This window comes from Pagrus pagrus, assembly GCF_965226575.1.
Source record: "Pagrus pagrus genome assembly, chromosome: 21".
Lineage (NCBI taxonomy): Eukaryota > Metazoa > Chordata > Actinopteri > Spariformes > Sparidae > Pagrus > Pagrus pagrus.
Window position 1 is genome coordinate 13,857,526 of NC_140208.1, and position 17,433 is coordinate 13,874,958.

Here is a 17,433-nt window from a genome sequence, read left to right on the forward strand (position 1 = left end):
TTGACTTTTGCTGTTTATTCTAAGCCCTTGAGGTATTAAGTGCACATTTGAAGGTAGACCCATCTGAGTGAAGGCCTCACTGGTGGTAAATACAATACAATATTTTACCAACAGCGCACAATACAGGGCCGAGCAAATTAAATTACCACAGGGTTAAACCAACGCTTCTCAGTCACAGTCTTAACAGTGAAGGTAATATTTGCTTGCTAATCCCAAGTCAAAGGAGAATGTGTCAAGATGATGCATGGTAGGGATGTAAATAGAAGGAAATGGAGATGATGACTGTCTGCACATGTGCAAACGTGTTCATGGGCAAGTGACATTCCACAGAAACGTTTCACACGTGAAGAACACAGTGTTTTTTTATTGCAGGGTTTGATCATGAAAACCGATGAGAGACAGAAAGGCGATTTAAATTCAGTTGCATTGCAAATTGCGTGAAGCGAGGAGTTTTTAAATCAAAACTACACAGAAACTGAGCCTTGAGCCTTGAGCGAGACACTCATGCTCACTTACATGGTTACATATTTGCACATGCAGCCGTCATGCAGCGAGGGGGCTCTACACCAAAAAGTGATGACACCGCCTCTCTCAGTGTGAGCCGCTGGGGCTATTGACAGGTGGCACAGCCGGCTATTTACAGTAAAGGCTCCTTCAATAGCCCTGCTGCACTGTGTGACCTTCAATAGAGCTCCAGTGGACTGAAACTCAGCACCATGCACCTTTTACACTACCCATAACCCCTTCTCTGTATAAGTATGTCCAACTAACCTGCTCCTGTGTTTTTCACACATTCCCTCAGTGATTCTCTCGTTAAATGTATATTTGATGTCATAACTAGCTCTTTGTACAAAGCTTACTCTACTTGGCCCCATTCTCAAACATCACCGCACCCTGCTTTACCGTTTGGTGTCTCGTTTTCTCAACGGAGTGAAACTCTTGTCAAGATCACTCCATTTATCAATTCTTCCTTACAAAAAGAACAGAACGCATTTATTTTACTTTATATAAAATGTAATGAACAGAATAAAATGTAGAACACAAATACATGATTCAACTGGTTGTTAAAAGCAACCATCTAGCCAGAAAGTTACTGAGCCCTGTAACAACAATATAGTTTCAATATAATGGTAAACACCCGTATAAAAACCACTGAAACAAAATTCCAGCATTCAATTTACAGCAATAACGACATGTTAGCATCAGCAAATGAAATACAGGCTATAATGCCACATCATAAATACACAGTTTTCTTTGGTATTTGAGCAAGAGTGATTGCACATTTAAAATATCAGCGTTTGTATTTTACTCAATACTGTAACAAGTAGTGATGACTGCTGCTCTTTCACTTTTTCAGTTGAGAACAATTAAATCTATTTGGTAACTGAGTCCAGTGATGAACATGGCCTGCCAACAGTAAGACTGGCGGGTGGGGAGCAGTCTAAGTGAAAGCACTTCATTCTTGTCTTTTACAGACCCCGAGCAAGTGAAGGCATCACAGAGGCTGAATCAGGAATAATTGGAGGAAGAGGGGAAAGCATCTGTGTAGAAGAAGAAGAGAAGAACAGAGAGATTAAGGTAAATCATTTGAGGCAAAAACTACATAGTCAATCAAGCTCAGTGAGTGAAACCTGTGAAATTCCAACACGTTTTCCTGTTTCTGACACATGTATGTTCTGATTTGGAAATACCTCTTAATGTCGGTGGAGGTCGAGGCGGTTTGAACGTGCTTCCTTGTGCCAAAGTATCCACAATCCAGCTGAGAGCATTTGAGCAATACTCCATCTGAGAAGGAGGATTAAAAGTGTGTTGACATACAATAACTCTCAGACACCTAAGGTAAGGACCAGTATTTTGCGAACACAGTGCACAGTCATTGTATATGTTGACATTTCCTGTTCTGGTACATCTTTGCAACCCTTTTCCAGGAATTTGTGGCCCTTATTAATGCTAGAAGCAGGTCATTTCTTTATTTAAAATACTTGAGAGTGGAGCTGAAAATGAGCCTTCTAGTTTGACCAATGAATATTATGCAGTCCCGTTTAAACATCGACTTAAGGGAACAGTTCAACATTTTGGGAAATACGGCTATTTGCTTACCAGCTGAGACTTTGATGAGAAGATAGATAACACTCTCATATGTTCAAAGTCTTTGGAAAATGGATAATTTTAACCATTATGTAAGTAAGGAATATGCTTGGATTCAGATTAACTGTAAGAATCAAAGAAAATCAACAAAATCTACTAGTAACTCAGGTAAACCAATATTTTAAATTTTGAAATAATATGATCCCATAGTCATATTCATTGTTGTCTTCCAACATGTCATACCAGACACGGAGTGATCTGAAGCTAGAATGACTGAAATGGGCACCGAAATGAAAAGGGTATCATTTTATCAACGTGCAAGGCTGTGTTTTTTTACGACAACTGACTTGCTAACAAAAAATATAAAAAATGGCTTGTATACAAACTGTATGGCAACCTGTATACCATGGTGGAGTGCTTGAAAAGTGCTTAGATTTTACTCAAAAAGCTAAGCGAACCCAGTAAATATATGGCTGCTGCACGCAGCCTGCACCTGTGTGTTCATAATTACTGTACAAACATGCGTGGTAACGATCTTCTTATCTAAGAAATCTAATAAGTGGATTTCCCAAAATGGTGACTACTCCTTTAACAAATATGTTTGATTTCCAGTACTTAGACACGCAGTGTGATATCAAGATCAGAACATATTGTTCCAAGCTCTGCTATATGTACATTGGTGACATTTATTTAACCTTGATACGGGATAGGCTGACTGAGCACACAAGCTCTTTGACAGTTTTAGTTAAGAATGAAACAATTGGTACAGAATGAGAAACAGAGCGTAAGATCAGTCAAATGTATTAAAGTAGTGCTTTAATTTTACCTCATTCTCCAGAGCCCTCAGCCTGTGGTCAAAGTCTCTGCTCTCAGTCAGATGTTTAAGCACACCATCCACCCTTAAAAAGAAGACATTCACTTCAATATGATGGAGCCAAAAGATAAATAAGTCACTGCTTCAGTGTTGTTGTAGGAAGTTGTGCTCACTTGACAGACATCCGCTTGAGCCTCTCTGAGTCGCTGCTTTTCTGGATCTTGCTCTGGGCAGTCAGGAAGTCCTCCTTCTGAATGGTTTCCCATGTCATTAGCCTGTTAGCTGCTTTCCCTTTCAACTGCAACACTGATAGAAAAAGCCGGGTTTTTGGGTTCATCATTAATATCACTCAACTCAGCCATGACGTTTCCAAGCAGTGTACATTAGGCAGTAACCGAGACTCCTGTACAAATACTGACCAAAGTGGTGGATCTTGATAGACGGCACTTTACGGATGGTCCTCTTGATGAACAGATTGATGTGAGAGAGGATGATGAAAGGAGGAGCCAGGGAAGGACGGGAGTGGTACTGAACGATCAGGTTGTAGCGCTGGAACTTCCAGTAGATGTCGCTGTTGGCCTGCACTTCAGAGAAGGTGTGACTGGTGGAGGACAGAGAAAGAGCAGAGTGTCAGTAGCCAGACTGCTGATGACACAGACTGATGGACGCTTCTCGTTGTTCTTTACCTAAACATGGCGATGAGCAGGTTGATGAGCAGGATGTTGGTGACCAGCAGATAAACAACCAGCAGGATTACCACCAGCCAGTTACTGTACAGAACTCTGCATGGCTCCGCACCGTTGTCAATTAATGTGATGTTGTCTGTGCACTTCATGTCCCACTGCTTCCCCACTGGGATAGACACAAAAACACAGCAAAGATTAAAACATGTCCTGGCTGCGATGGAAGTAAAAGATACATTATTCCAACACTGTTAAAAACTATTATTTTCTCAATATGCACAATGCACTGATACTGTACCATCCATCTCTTCCACAGGGATCTGTCCGAAGATGTGCAGGTACGGCCTGTAGAAAACCCGCCGAAAGATGCGATCCAGGCGGGGGTCATAGGAGTAAAGCAAAGCTTGGTTGGCTACTCCGTATGCCATGAGCCACACCCCCAGGAAGAAGAGGAAGAAGAAGACATCCTTCATCTGAACAGGAGATAATAGTTGTCTTTCAGTCATTATAAGCTCTAATATTGATATAATGTCAATTGATGTTAATATTTCTCACCATCTTGCCAACAATGATGATTTTTGGTCCCAGCTGTTTGTGAATGGCAAATATGTGAATGAGACGGAGGGTGAAGACCATGTAGTCCACACACAGGATGTCCCGGCCAAATCCATACGAATACTTGAACATCCTGAGACACAGAGTGGAAGAAATACACTGAGGTAACAGCACCACCCAGTGGCCTGTGTGACTTAAACTGCAATTCATTCTCTGACAGTTACTGTAATCTACGGAAGCCCTAAAGGGCCATGCATTCATACATTTTATTTCTCCTGTTGTCCCGTGATAACGAGTTAATTTCATTTGTTTTCTCGAGATCTCGATTTATTATCTCAAAATAACAACTGCCGTTTTCCCAAGATAACGGGATAATTTTCTCGAGATCTCAAGGTAACGACACTTTGTTTTCCCGTGTCAGAGGACCGGGAGCATATCGATCACCGCGTCACATATCTTTTCAATCAAGGCCTGACACAGGCTGAAATAGCATTATGCCTTGCTGTTACAGATAATATACACATTAGTGTGCGTAATCCAAGAAGACGGTTAGCAAGGCTTCAGCTATATCAGCGGCGCAAGCTAAGTAAGCCTGATGTCGTCTTTAACTACATAGCTGACCAGCTACGAGGTCCCGGGCGTCTCCATAACCTCAGGCCTATCATATCACAGTCATTATCTCGAGATCTCGAATTAATCATGCCGTTATCTCGGGAAAACAAAGTTTTGTTATCTCGAGAAAATTATCCCGTTATCTCGGGAAAACAGCAGTTGTTATTTCGAGATAATAACTCCAGATCTCGAGAAAACAAATGAAATTAACTCGTTATCACGGGAAAACGGAGGAAATAAAATGTATGAATGCATGGCCCTTTAGGGCTTCCGTAGTAATCTACTCGAACTACGAGAAACTTAAAATTAAATTCAGTTGAACAATGTATATGTTCCCCCTGTGTTCTGATTACAAGGTGGCAACACACTGCTCTGTATTAAGGCGTCAAGAGCAGAAGCCACAGACTGTAATTACACAGTGGCCATTTTCCTCTGACATCATGCTCAAGGTGGGAAGCTTATGTCGTACTGCTGTGTTCCAGGTTGCAAGCTGTACAAATGTATGTAACAAATCATGATCATTTATTTGAAAACCCTCACTGACCATTAGACAGCAGCTAATGTTAGCATTCAACCACTTCCTTACTAACATTACCTGTTGATAGTGTAACATGATACAACAGGTAAAGTGTCAATTCTGAAACAATAGAGGCCATCTTAGCAAGGAAATGGTTGAAAGCCAAGGTTAGCTGCTGTCCAGCTAAAATCTAGCCAACTAGCTACCATTACAGTACCATTCAGAATCAATTTACACGTTTCCTGTTGTATCGTGTAACATAGGAGTTGTGGTAACATTAGTTGCTGCTCAATGGTAGGTAAAGGGTTTCCAAATATGTTGTTTTACCAGGAAATATGGCCTGATGTCCAAACTTTCTCTATTCATTGTCTTTATATTTGCTGATCGATTGGGAAGCAGTCAAATGCTTAAAATTTTGTCAGATTACTACGTTTATATGGCTTTAATTTGAGATTCCCAGCCTGAGCCCAACATCACAGGAGAATGGCCCCCATGTGAATATGGTCTATAAACAGATAAATGGGAAATGGAATTTAATACATTTAGCAATTTTGCAATATTAAAACCTCAATATTTGGCCTGATCCATGTGTAAATTGTACAACAGATGGTTCCTGTCATCAGTACCTGCAGATCAGTCCTATGATGAACAGAATGATGGCAATGAGGTCGCACTTGTTCCAAACATCTTGAATGTACACTCTGATCCTCTGACGCCAGTTCATCGTCCCCAAAAAGAACGTCTTGAGGAAGAAAACAACAGTCAACTTAGTAGATCCATAATCTAAACACAGCTATAAACGTAACAAAACAAATGAATCATACCAAATAAACGTAGCCAAATACTGTAAAGAAAAAAAACACTTATAAATGATAAATGACAAGATGTCTCTCCGCACTCACCTCCCTGATCTCCTCACACACAATGGTGAATACCCAGAAGTACATCACATACTCAGTGATGGCTGGACCATCTGGCGGTGGGAGCTTGAAGTCCACCAAGAGCACATAGGCAAACAGCAGGAGGAAGAGGAAGTACATGAGGACGTTCCCCAAAAATGAGGTGACCGGTGCAAACCAGAACTGCCGCCATCTTGACACTATGAATGGCCGCTTTGGCGGTCTGCGAGATTGGGGTATGCCTGTAGGGAAAGTTAGTGGGCGTGGATTAGTAGCTGCTGAATATGATTATTTACGAAAGCAGGTGTTGTGTTTAAAGAGGACTTACCTTTGATGGTCGCTGTCCTGGGACTGTTAAAGCCTTGTGCATCCTCTTCACTGTCACAACAATGAGACACTTTTAATGAACAAACATGCTGTAAAAAACAGACATTCATTCTACAATAAATCAGGACAGAGTGAAGGGTTTTACATGTGTTTGATGTCTGAGAAAGAGAAGACGGTGTGGCCATAAAGGCTGTCGCTGTCCCTGCCTGGTGCGTCCTCGTTGGGCTTCCCCTCCTCCTCTTGGTGATGGTCCTCTTGTTTCCTGTGAGATGGAGATCAGTGCTGAACTCTGAATCTCCTGAATGCTTTTGGCAAAGAAATGCCAAACATAAGGGTTTTACCTGAAGGAGATGAGGTTGGTATAGCAGAGGACGGGGCAGAAGAAGGTGAGCAGGAGCTTCCACACCTCCGTGTTTCTCTCCATGTCACCCCACCAGATCTGGGACAACAGAGACTGGAGGAGGAGAGAAAATTAATACTTCATTATGTCCAAGTGCTGTTATTTATTCATTTATTTTCCGAGATAGCAAAGGATTAATGCTTTGGCCTGAACATCTTGGCAAGCATGCTCAAAATACAATTTAAAAAAGGCCTGTGGGTAATTAGAACTGGTTAAACAGCCACATTGAAGTCAGTGACTTGGTTCTGGTGTGGTCTTTATAATGTCAGTTATAGTGACACACCTGTACTCCATCATGACTGAAGAACAGTCGTGCGTCAGCGCCCATGCCCATCTGCAGGCAGGTGGTGCCACCCCAAACTGGAGATTTCCTGATCAGCAGCGTGAAAGAGCGACTCTCGTTGCTCTGATAGCAGGAGCTGAAGACGTCTGTGAAGAGGGAAAGAGAGACACTAGCTTGAAAATCATCTCAATAAGCATATAATAAATAAGCAACGCTGTTTTGCTGTGAAGCTCCAGATACGTTTTGTGAAATACAAAGCTTCATCCAAACTTTGGGTGAACTTATGCTTTAAAAGACGGGCTAAATAAGACTAAGTACAATAATTAGGATGTCTGATCAGAATTTTTTTATCAGTTAATGTTGAATTTATCATTAGTGGATGATGTATCCATGGTCTTACCATGTGCCACGTTCTCAAACCTCTGAGCCAACTCCTTCATGGACAGTTTGGTCTCAGTCTCAACCTCCAGCTTGGACAGTTCCCTCAGTATCTTGCAGCCACTCAGAGCACTCAGCACCGACTCTCCTGCCTGCAAGAGACGGCAAGGGAAGTCAGGCCATACAAACCCTGTTAAATTGGGTGCTAATACAGTATTTTGCTGTGAAGCTAGAGGTCTACAGCAGACACAGCTCCGAGCCTGATTGCACTAAGAGATGTGATTATTTCAAACAAGTTTCTGCTTCAGAAGATTTACCATCTCCCAGAAGAAAGTGGCCATCTCGCTGCGGTTCTGAAGGACGGCCCAGATGAAGAGAGAAGCCCAGGGGAAGAGGCAGCGTTCTCTCCGATACAAGCAGTCACCACGCAGCAGCTTACTGGCACGCTGGGGTGGATGAGAAGATAGGAAGGGGATATTAGATTCCCTCTCGTCTTGTTCATTAGTTAATATGTCTACACATTCAGAAAAAATTACCTTCAGAGCTCTCCTCTTTGATGAGATCAGCTCTAAGCCCAAAGCATTGTAGTAAAATGGCTGGCAGACATCACCCATTAACAGCTCCAGGACTCCTGCAACCTGAGTGAAAAAGGAGGTAGAGTGAGAAACAAAGAAAGAATCCAAGTTTTTTTTCTCATTGTTTTTTATTGAGAGGCAAAAACCGACCTCAAAAAGTGTGATCTCCGTCACCGGGCCACTATGCATGTTCTCTGCTGCCACTTTGGAAGGCGAGGCCTGCATGTTTGACGATGTGGGCACAGGGGCTACAGTTCCTAGTCGCTCCACCAGACGGCGCTGAAGTAGCTGGAAAAGCACCGTCCCATCAGCCACCGAACGATACAGGCTCTCCAGCCTGCTGTAAGTCAGGTAGTCCAGGATGTTGAGGCCATTCTCAGTGAAGAGACGCACAAACTGAGGCTTGTCGTTGACCAGGGCGTCTGTCATGGAGTCTTCCAGGTCGTCATACTGTTTGATTGGAGGGAGGTTTCAATATTAATGGATCTACTTTGCCGTGGCAATATTTCTCTAAATGTAACACAAATCACGTGATGTCTTCTTCTTCTCACCCTCCACTGGATGTCTCCATTGAAGAGTTCGCTCTTGGCAATGTCAACCCTGTTCCACGTCACCGCCAGCTTTAGCTCCTCATTGTAAGGGCTGGCATCAACTGACGCACGCTGCTTACTAGCTGGAAAACACAGAATCACACCAAAAAAAACACCATCAAAGTAACATAACTTGTTGCCACTTAAAATGTCTACAATTTCCATGATTTTAATACAGTTGCATGTACCTCCCACCAACGCTTTGAGCAGGACTGTGTCAAATTCATTTGGGCCCTCCTGCTCTCCGTGGTAGATTGTAATGAAGCCTCTGTTCTGGTAGATACTCAGAGCCTGGAGACAAAGAACAAGGAGGCAGACGTTAAGGAAAACAGGAATTTTGAATATATGAGCAAAATACTGAGAAAGAATGTAAAGAGCGGATAAATAGTGAAGCTTTGGGGACAAAGGGTGTCGTCAAATATATGATACCATTAAGTGCAAAGCCTCTTCATGCTGAGTGAGCAAGATATCCAGCGTTTAAAGATTTTATCAGGGCCTTTGAAGTTCAGCACCAACAGTGCTAATTGACCAGCAAGTAGACAAGAATAAGATAAGAAGCGTGTATCCAATCACTCCCTTGTTCAACAACACAACAAGTTAAAGATTTGGCACTGATTACATCACTGATTGACTCACTGGAATAGTGATAAAATCAAAGTCAATGAGCAGCCACTTTCTTTCAAGAAAGCATGTGGTGTTGATGTTACAGTCACACAAATCAAACTCAAACACATAATCTTTAAAGCTGCATCTGTAATAAGGGTGTGTTGGGAGTGCAGAGAGAGAGCTCAGTGAGGATACTCAATGTTTTTTTACATTCTGGGAATTTTCCAAAAGCACGAGATCATGACAAACAGAAGTCCTCAGGACATTTGAAAGATCAGTATTCGGGGCTGATCAAGTAGAGCTGCAATAATTTGTCAATTAATCGATTAGTTGATTAAAAGAAAAATAGTTGTCTTATATTTAGGTAATCGTGAAGTAATTTTAGTCATTTTTCAAGCAACATTTGCTGGTTCCAGCTTCTTAGACATCTTATTGATAACATTTTTATGTAGACAAATGTTTTTTTTTTTTAAATAAGACGTCAACAGAGCTTGTAGAAAGGTGCTGCATTAAAGTATTTCCTTAAAAACATTATTATGATTGTGAATTAATAATTTTAAAGATTTTGTCAGGTCCAAAATTGTTTTGTTTATCTCTCCAACAATATAACGTCATTGGTGTCACATGGTATCTGTGTTTTGTGATCAACAGTCTTGGTAGTTACCAGTTTGGAGAAAAAAGAAAAAAATGGCTGAGATGCTGGGCTAATACTATATTGCCCTGACGTTAGCTAGCTAGCGTCAGCAACATTATTGTTAGATAGTGTTAGCAAAGTAATTGTTAGCTAGCGTTAGCAACACGTGAATACGTTCAACAACCTGGCAACCACTTGAGGGCAGGTGATTCGAACAACAGCGCCGTTGTGACATGAATGCAATGGTAAGGGGAAACGGTATGACACATTTAGTGGCTGAATGTTACAAATGTTTTAAAATGTAATATAAATTAAATTTAAGAATTTGCTGCTTTTCTTTGTCATTTATGATTGTAAATTAATCGTTGGGTATTGGACTGTTGGTTGGAAAAACAATCTGAAGACGTCACTTTGGGCTCGAAGAAACTGTGATCAGCAGCTTTCACAATTTTCTTACATTTTATAAACTAAATAATTAATGAAAATAACCATCAAGGCATTGGCTGTTATTGACTACATACAATACAGCCAATTCTTTCTCAGTGTTTTGCGTTACTATTCTGGCAAATGGAAACTGAAACTGACTTCTAAAGTCAGTTGAGGAGCAGCAAGAATAACTGAAAGACAGCCAGCAGTTTCAGGAATCTGGGTCAAACTGAGACAGGAAGTAGCTTGAGAAGTCCACAGGGCCAAAAGAGATTGATGTTCTTAACATGCAATTGTTGTATGACATACAACATACATAGCAACATGCTGTTCATTTTGCTGTTCTGAGCTTTAGCAGCAGCTGGGCTAAATTGTATGCTTGCCCTGAGGGTTATGGTAGAAGAAAGACAATGGGGTCGTTAAAAATCAAAGAGTTTGTCCATAAATGTGCTGCAAAGGTATTGGAAGGCTGCCCGTTATGTTATGAAACATCCTGTGCGAGTAAAACTGACCTTTGAGCATTAAAAGAAAGGTCAAGGGGCCAGAAAGAATAACATTTGAAAATGTCTAAGATCATGAATATAAATGTTAGATAGCTGAATGTACAGCTTCCTGTTCTGCATGTCAACACCCACATGACCACATAAACCACTTTGTCCACAGCACTTACCGGTTCAACTAGTTTATCCAACTCTGCTTCAGAAGGGAAGTGCTTCTTGAGCCGTTCTGCCACTCTGTCTTTCAGATCCACGCTGGGACCCGCCTCGCTATCTCCCTCGCCGGAGGACTGTACAGCCGGGGCCAAGGACAGGTTCTCCAAGAGATCGCTCAAGAAGTCAGCAAGGCCTCCTGAGCCGGCCAGCACCAGCCAGGGCATGGAGGTTTTCAGAGAGAGATCAACTCTCTGACAGAAAAAAAGAAAAAGAAAGAGGGGTTTCTTTATGGAGTACAATCAGAGAGTACATTTTAATATTAAAACTAATATTGTCTTTGTGACTATACCTCCAGCATGCTCGCCTCCCCTGACACCAGCATACAAAGGACAGGGATGTCAATGCTGCCGCTGCCTACAAAAGTACAAGCATTTTCACCTTTAGTGCACTGGTAGATTATTTGTTAGTACTGACTTCACTTTAATGCAGACATGATCAATCAAACTAAGTTTGTAGAGACACCACAAACACAGACAGAGTAGCTGTTACAATTTTGGACAGTTCCCTGCTTGATGTTACATGTTGAGAAGCCGCTGTGTCTCAAATTCTTGCAGGGGCATGCAGTGGCTTTCATCCAGTGGATACCAGAGGATTATCTTATCATCACTTGCATCAGAAAAAGTTCACCACAGGTGGGCCAAATCAAGGTTGAACATATAGCATTGGTCTTCTATTCTGATTCTACACTCAATGAAAACTATAAGATTTCATTATCCCATCTCTCACCCCAGATGCCCGTGCGCTGGTGGGAGATGTAGTCCTCCAGTTTGGCCCTGAACCCGATCTGTCCTCCTCTGCGCCCCTCACTCCCGTCGTCCACCAGCAGGAAGGCCTGGTAGTTGTTGTCGAGGCAGCAGGAGTCCCGGGTCAAGTTCTGTACGTAGTACTTAGCAGGAAAGCTGCCCTGAAAGAGGAACAATCAAGGGATATGATAGGATTAGAAACCTAGACTGTATAGATGAGGATTTTTTCATTGATTGTTTTACAATAAAAGGGAACATGATCATGTTTGGTGGGTAGTTCAGTATGTAGGTACAGTGTCAGACCTGAGAGTTGACCAGCTGCTGTCGGTTATGCACTAGCCCCCACGGAGCGATGCCCAGCGCCATCACTTTGTTGAGGGGGACCGACGAGGCTGCAGTGGCATGATCCCTCACCGCTTCTCCGACACACCTGCCGACGCCTTCACGCAGGCCTTCCGTTATGATCCAGGCTCCTGCGAGGAACAGTCAAACCAGTGAATGTAAAAGGAGAAACTAAAAGTTTGGTTGATGCTGGAATTGAATGCCTGAAAAATGGCATAATTACCTCTGTAATTAGTACCTAGGTTTGTCATAAGAAGCCATAAGAAAACGTGTCATGATGTGTTTCAATGTACAACAGCTTTTCGCATCGCTGCTCTCACATTACTGTACAGTACTGTACTTACACTTCCCTACAACCATGTTTATACTAAAACCAAGCATTAGCGGCCTGTGTCTACGCTTGCACCTTGCTTTTGTTTTTGCGTGTGTCTGATTAACTGTGCTGTAATCAGTTACCTTCCAGAGAACAGCCACTTAAAGTGACCTCAGATGATGGGAGATCAGTATCGCCGTGTGCCAGCTGCGCTTAGCACAGTAGTCGGGAGGAAATGGTCATTGTAGTACCAAATTAGGATCAGGCCACAGGGACACATACAGTGTACTGGAAAGACATAATGCAACAGCTGTATTTTTCTTGCTAAAACCACCATGGGTATGTCACGCGTTTTCCAAGAAAGTGCTGAATCAGAAATTTGCATTATTAGTCAGTCGTTTTGATTTTTTTCTTCTTTGTGAAAAAAAATAAATAAATACTTACACAAGCAAAAATATACAGAACTGAAAATGATGTCCGTATTAAGGCTCTAATCTACATTACAAACATACACTGATGAAAAAAATAGAAGATTCCTGATTCTGTCGTTATGACCCTAAATGAACATTTTGAGCTTGTTACATGAGAGGTCGGCAAAATAATATAATCACCTCAAGTAAAAAAATATAAGTGATTTCAACTGATGTGACTAAATCACCTACAAATAGTTTTAAAGTACATGAGGCCATAAATACAAGTTAGTAGCTGTAAAAGAGGTCTGGAAATCAGCAATTTGATATATGAGAAAAAAAGGGAACAAATTGATTTAAGGCAACTAACAGAGATCAAAACATCTGTGTCCAAATTCAGGTTTTCTGCTGGATTCATCAAATTAAATTTAAGACTTTCAAATATCACACAGAACAATTTTTCATACCCTGTTCAGTTACTTCAAAGTTACAGTTTGCCTTCATGAAAAGCAGCAGTCTCATAAGTAGGTCATTTTGATGGAAAGTCAGAAGGGACAATTCAGCCTAGAATTATTTATCATTAAATCAAAAATGTCAGCACTTCCATGCACAACATAACAATAATTCCTAATTATATAATCAATTTTGTTTACACAACCTGGACCTGGATAAGCAGCAGAAAATAGGCGGATGAATTAACCAATCTGTCATGTCAGGCTTTGCTAAAATGTGTTCAAACTTGCCCCTAATGAAAAACATTGCTACTTGAGCTACTGTAGCTTGCAATACTGACAGTGCATGCTACTGTATACTGCTACTGTACAGCCTCCTACATTCACAATCCACTTTCAAAAAATCTGGAGCTACAACTAACAATTATTTTCATTATTTATCAATCTGAAGCGAAGCGAAAAGCGACATCTCTAAATTGCTTCTCCGTCCAACCAAAAGTCCAAAACCAAAACGATCATAAATAACAAACAAAAGCAAACATTTTCTTCATTTAAGAAGCTGGAACAAGCAACTGTTTGACAATATTGCTTGAAAAATGATCAAATAGATTAATAGATTATCAAAATAGCTGTTGATTCATGTTCTTTCGATCGACTGATCAACTAATCAATTCATTGATTACTCGCTGCAACTACAACAATCCCACTTTTAGTTTATAGGTGTATAACGTCTCCTGACAGCTGTGATCAGTCACAGAAACATTGTATAACAAACATTACTGACTAAAGCAGGTAAAAGAAGAATATTTCAAACTTCTGATAATCAAATTTTTAAGGACCTTTAGATACCCTGAATTTAGTAGCACACCAGTCAAAATATATTATTTTATATATATGGTGGACACAATGCTCTTAACTGGTGTGTGACCTATGACCCACCAGGATTTGTTTACCTGTGCTTTGTGAGGCTTTCACCAGTCCCTGCCTGATGACCTCCCGTACCCAGGTCTTCACCTTTGTCCTTCCTTCTCCACCCACTACAGAAACCACCAGGTTGGGCGAGGGAAGACCCCAGTGGGCTGTCATCAGGGTGTAGACCATAGACGCCGGCGTGTCCCATGACAGACGAAGGAACTGAGGTCCAAAAAAGAGACAATTATAGACATTTGATTGATTATTTCAAAAGTCACCAACCTTATGACTTAAAATAGAAAGAACTGTGATTATACAATGCAAACACATGCTAAACTACACTACAGGTGAATTAGCCTCTCAGTACAGATATGGGTCCTCTCTGTCAGCATTGTTAGTTTGCTCACTGTAAACACAGAAGTAGGTTAAAGTTTAGAAAAAGCAGAAGTACTTAATTTGAATCATTATCTGGCTCATTTGCTTATGAAACACTTTGAAGACACAACAGATTTGATCATAAAATCAAAAGGTATTTAATGAGGCATTCAGAGCCAACAAAGAGGCCACCCACATAGCTATGCCTCTTGCTGGCTCCAGCGAACTGTATCTCTCCAAAGGCATCCGTCGGGTATTCAGACGAGTGCTGGGCGCTGTCCCAGTGGTTGACCATCGCTGTGCTGAAGTAGTCCCCGAGAGCCACAGAGGCATGGGCATCTCTGACACCCCCACACTGGCACAGCGCGCCATTGCTGCGAGAGGTGAGAAGATGATACATGTGAAAACAGGATCATCTCCTGTTGCATCAACACAGTCAACAGACAGACATTATTACCAAAGGAATGTGCTCCGCAGAGCTCACAGTACCTGAAGGAATCTTCTACAAAGGTGGTGCACACTCTCTTCTTGATGATTTTGGGGATCCAGCTCTGAAAGCATTTTCAACAGGTTAATCAACTGAATATATAAACAGGCAGTTTCAGCTTTAAGAAATCATATCCTACCCTTTTACGCCTGGAAATCATGTGGCTGCAGGGTGCAGTAAACCGTTCAAATGAGAAATGTTGACTTTGGCTCTGAGATATGTCTGCCATAACACCTGAGTGCGACTTCTGACGCGGTGCTGTAGTTTCAGCTTCAATTTTTATGGGTTTGTGAATGTCTAAGAGACGGAGAGTGTGTAAGCGGTGGGCACGTAGGCTACTACGGTACTGAACACTGGTATTTGCAAACCTACTTGTTAAAGTGAGGGGCCCCACTGGAATCTTCTTGCATCTTGAAACTGGACTGAAGTTTCTTTCCAACTTTGACATTTAACTAACAACAGAACATTTCTTTTAAATAAACTAATTTCTAATCTGCTGTCACATCAATAGCCATGTGTAGGGATGCACGATGTGGATTATTTTCAGCCGATACCGATTATTACCTGCTTGTCATGGCCGATACCATTATTTCCCATTTTTTAATGTTTAAAAAAAGTTCATTACCTGTTATTTATGCACACCTGAGGGTAAGAAAGGCTAAGATATAGTAAGCAAAGATGGATGATTTAATATTCTATTGCTGTAACAGCAATTGATCAGGACCGATCAGGAACCAACTTTAAAGATGCATACAGCCAACTACTGTATCTGTGTGTAGATGCTGTACTCGTCAAGTCAATGAAAGATATTTGGCTTTGTATTATTGGCTCCATCAACTAGAATTTCGCTGATACCAATAAATAGGGGTGGTAATTTATCGGCCTGATATTTATTGTGCATCATTAGCTGTGTGGATGTGTAAATACATCTGTGTTTGACTGAAGAACCAGAAGAAGCTAATGTGTAATCAGGCTTGAGGAGTAATTAGAGGATTACGTAATTATGATCTTAAAAAAAGTAACTGTATTCTGGTGAAGTTACAGCTAAAAAGATGTAATTAGATTACAGATAAATTCAGTAAAAAGGGGGATTTCGAACAGGATTACAATTTCAAAATAAAGAATGAAATACTAATCTATAAATACATAAAATAAAATATAAGTAATCTCATTCATATTTATTTCCTCTTGTCTCTATTTGTATATGTTGGTACTGAGGTAAAACAGGTCATTAGTAACTGTACCACAATACATTTTGAATACAACCCTGTGTATAACTGATACAACCATGGCTGCGTTCCAATTAGTTGTGCCAGCCAGCCCTGTCTGCGAGCTTGGGGCACAACACCAGAGCCGCTGTACTGGCACGTCTAAACGGAATGCAGCCATTCATCACGTTATTCATAACACCTGTGCTTGTCGAGTGAAAATATGTCCAGAGAGAACAGAGACAATTCTTACATCGTGTTGTATTTATCCTTTGGATGTAGGTATGACGATCAATATGTGTGTTACAGCTTTAGCTAGCTTAAAGTCCAAACCTTACAACGCTATGGGATGCTAAATATAGCTGGTATGCTAGCTAGTTATAATTTAGTTAGCTAGTGAGACAACGGGCAGAAGCGACGTACACATTTATGGGCGTGCTCTCGCCTTTGTTTTTGCAGTTGTCGTTAGGTAAACGTTCATGTAGTTAACTGTTAAAAAATATCCACCCGCTACCTTTATTCACAGTCAGTGACGTTCACCGGTTTATTAAGTTGTAAATCAGTTGAATGCGTATTTTCCCCAGCCAAGCTATCGTTGTCTTCACTTCCGCCGGTTTAAAGTTACACGTCACGTGCACTGTCAACAAACACAACGTAAACTAGCCGGCGCTAGCTTAACATGCGACAAAATGCAAGTGTTGACACACATAGCTGAGAGTAAGAGAGCCTTTGGTTTCCTAATAATAGAAGTATTCACTACACGGCCATTAGATATGTGCTGTCCCAAGCAGACACATCGCTCGTCACCGTGACTCAGCCCCAGAGAATAACTGCCAGCCACAACTTTCTTTACAACTTCCACTTTGTCGGCTCCTCGTTTATTCATCGTTTCACTGCTGCAGTCTTCGCCGGACACCGCAATGAGTTCACAACAGGAGCAGAATGATTTAAAGAAAAGCCTACCCACCTGATCCTTCTCAGATTTACAGATTTTGTCTCCGTCGCCTCCTCCTCCTCCTTCTCCTCTTGTGTCTCTCATGTTGTTTCCTTTCTGTTCGATTCAGTGAAAGATAGGGAGGGGGAAGAAGCTT

At 41.3% G+C, this 17,433-nt stretch overlaps 1 protein-coding gene across 2 annotated transcripts; it reads right to left on the minus strand.

Moving 5' to 3' along the window:
• Positions 1-986: 986 nt before the first annotated feature.
• Positions 987-17,420, minus strand: LOC311249974 (transient receptor potential cation channel subfamily M member 4-like). 2 transcript variants are annotated; one of them, XM_084341432.1, is made up of 28 exons: positions 17,310-17,420; positions 15,137-15,198; positions 14,844-15,021; positions 14,314-14,494; positions 12,147-12,316; positions 11,827-12,004; positions 11,390-11,454; positions 11,058-11,291; positions 8,910-9,012; positions 8,683-8,804; positions 8,282-8,581; positions 8,093-8,194; positions 7,874-8,002; positions 7,579-7,708; positions 7,179-7,324; positions 6,837-6,949; positions 6,641-6,757; positions 6,497-6,546; positions 6,172-6,410; positions 5,896-6,011; positions 4,141-4,273; positions 3,884-4,058; positions 3,589-3,754; positions 3,322-3,503; positions 3,076-3,208; positions 2,915-2,987; positions 1,692-1,785; positions 987-1,541 (listed from the first exon to the last, which is right to left on the minus strand). In XM_084341432.1, exons 1-28 carry the CDS (start codon positions 17,379-17,381, stop codon positions 1,510-1,512), a joined length of 3,795 nt encoding a protein of 1,264 aa, XP_084197558.1. In that variant the 5' UTR covers positions 17,382-17,420; the 3' UTR covers positions 987-1,509. The 2 variants fall into 2 exon arrangements, with proteins under 2 accessions (XP_084197558.1, XP_084197559.1); XM_084341433.1 differs by having other exon boundaries at positions 16,857-17,413.
• Between the last annotated feature and the right edge of the window lie 13 nt (positions 17,421-17,433).

Coding starts and splice junctions, on each gene's coding strand:
- LOC311249974 (XM_084341432.1), bottom strand. CDS start 17,381: ATGAGAGACACAAGAGGAGAAGGAGGAGGAGGAGGCGACGGAGACAAA. Junction 12,005..12,146: donor AGCAGCTGGTCAACTCTCAG/GTCTGACACTGT, acceptor TTCCTCTTTCAG/GGCAGCTTTCCTGCTAAGTA. Junction 8,003..8,092: donor CAAAGAGGAGAGCTCTGAAG/GTAATTTTTTCT, acceptor CATCCACCCCAG/CGTGCCAGTAAGCTGCTGCG.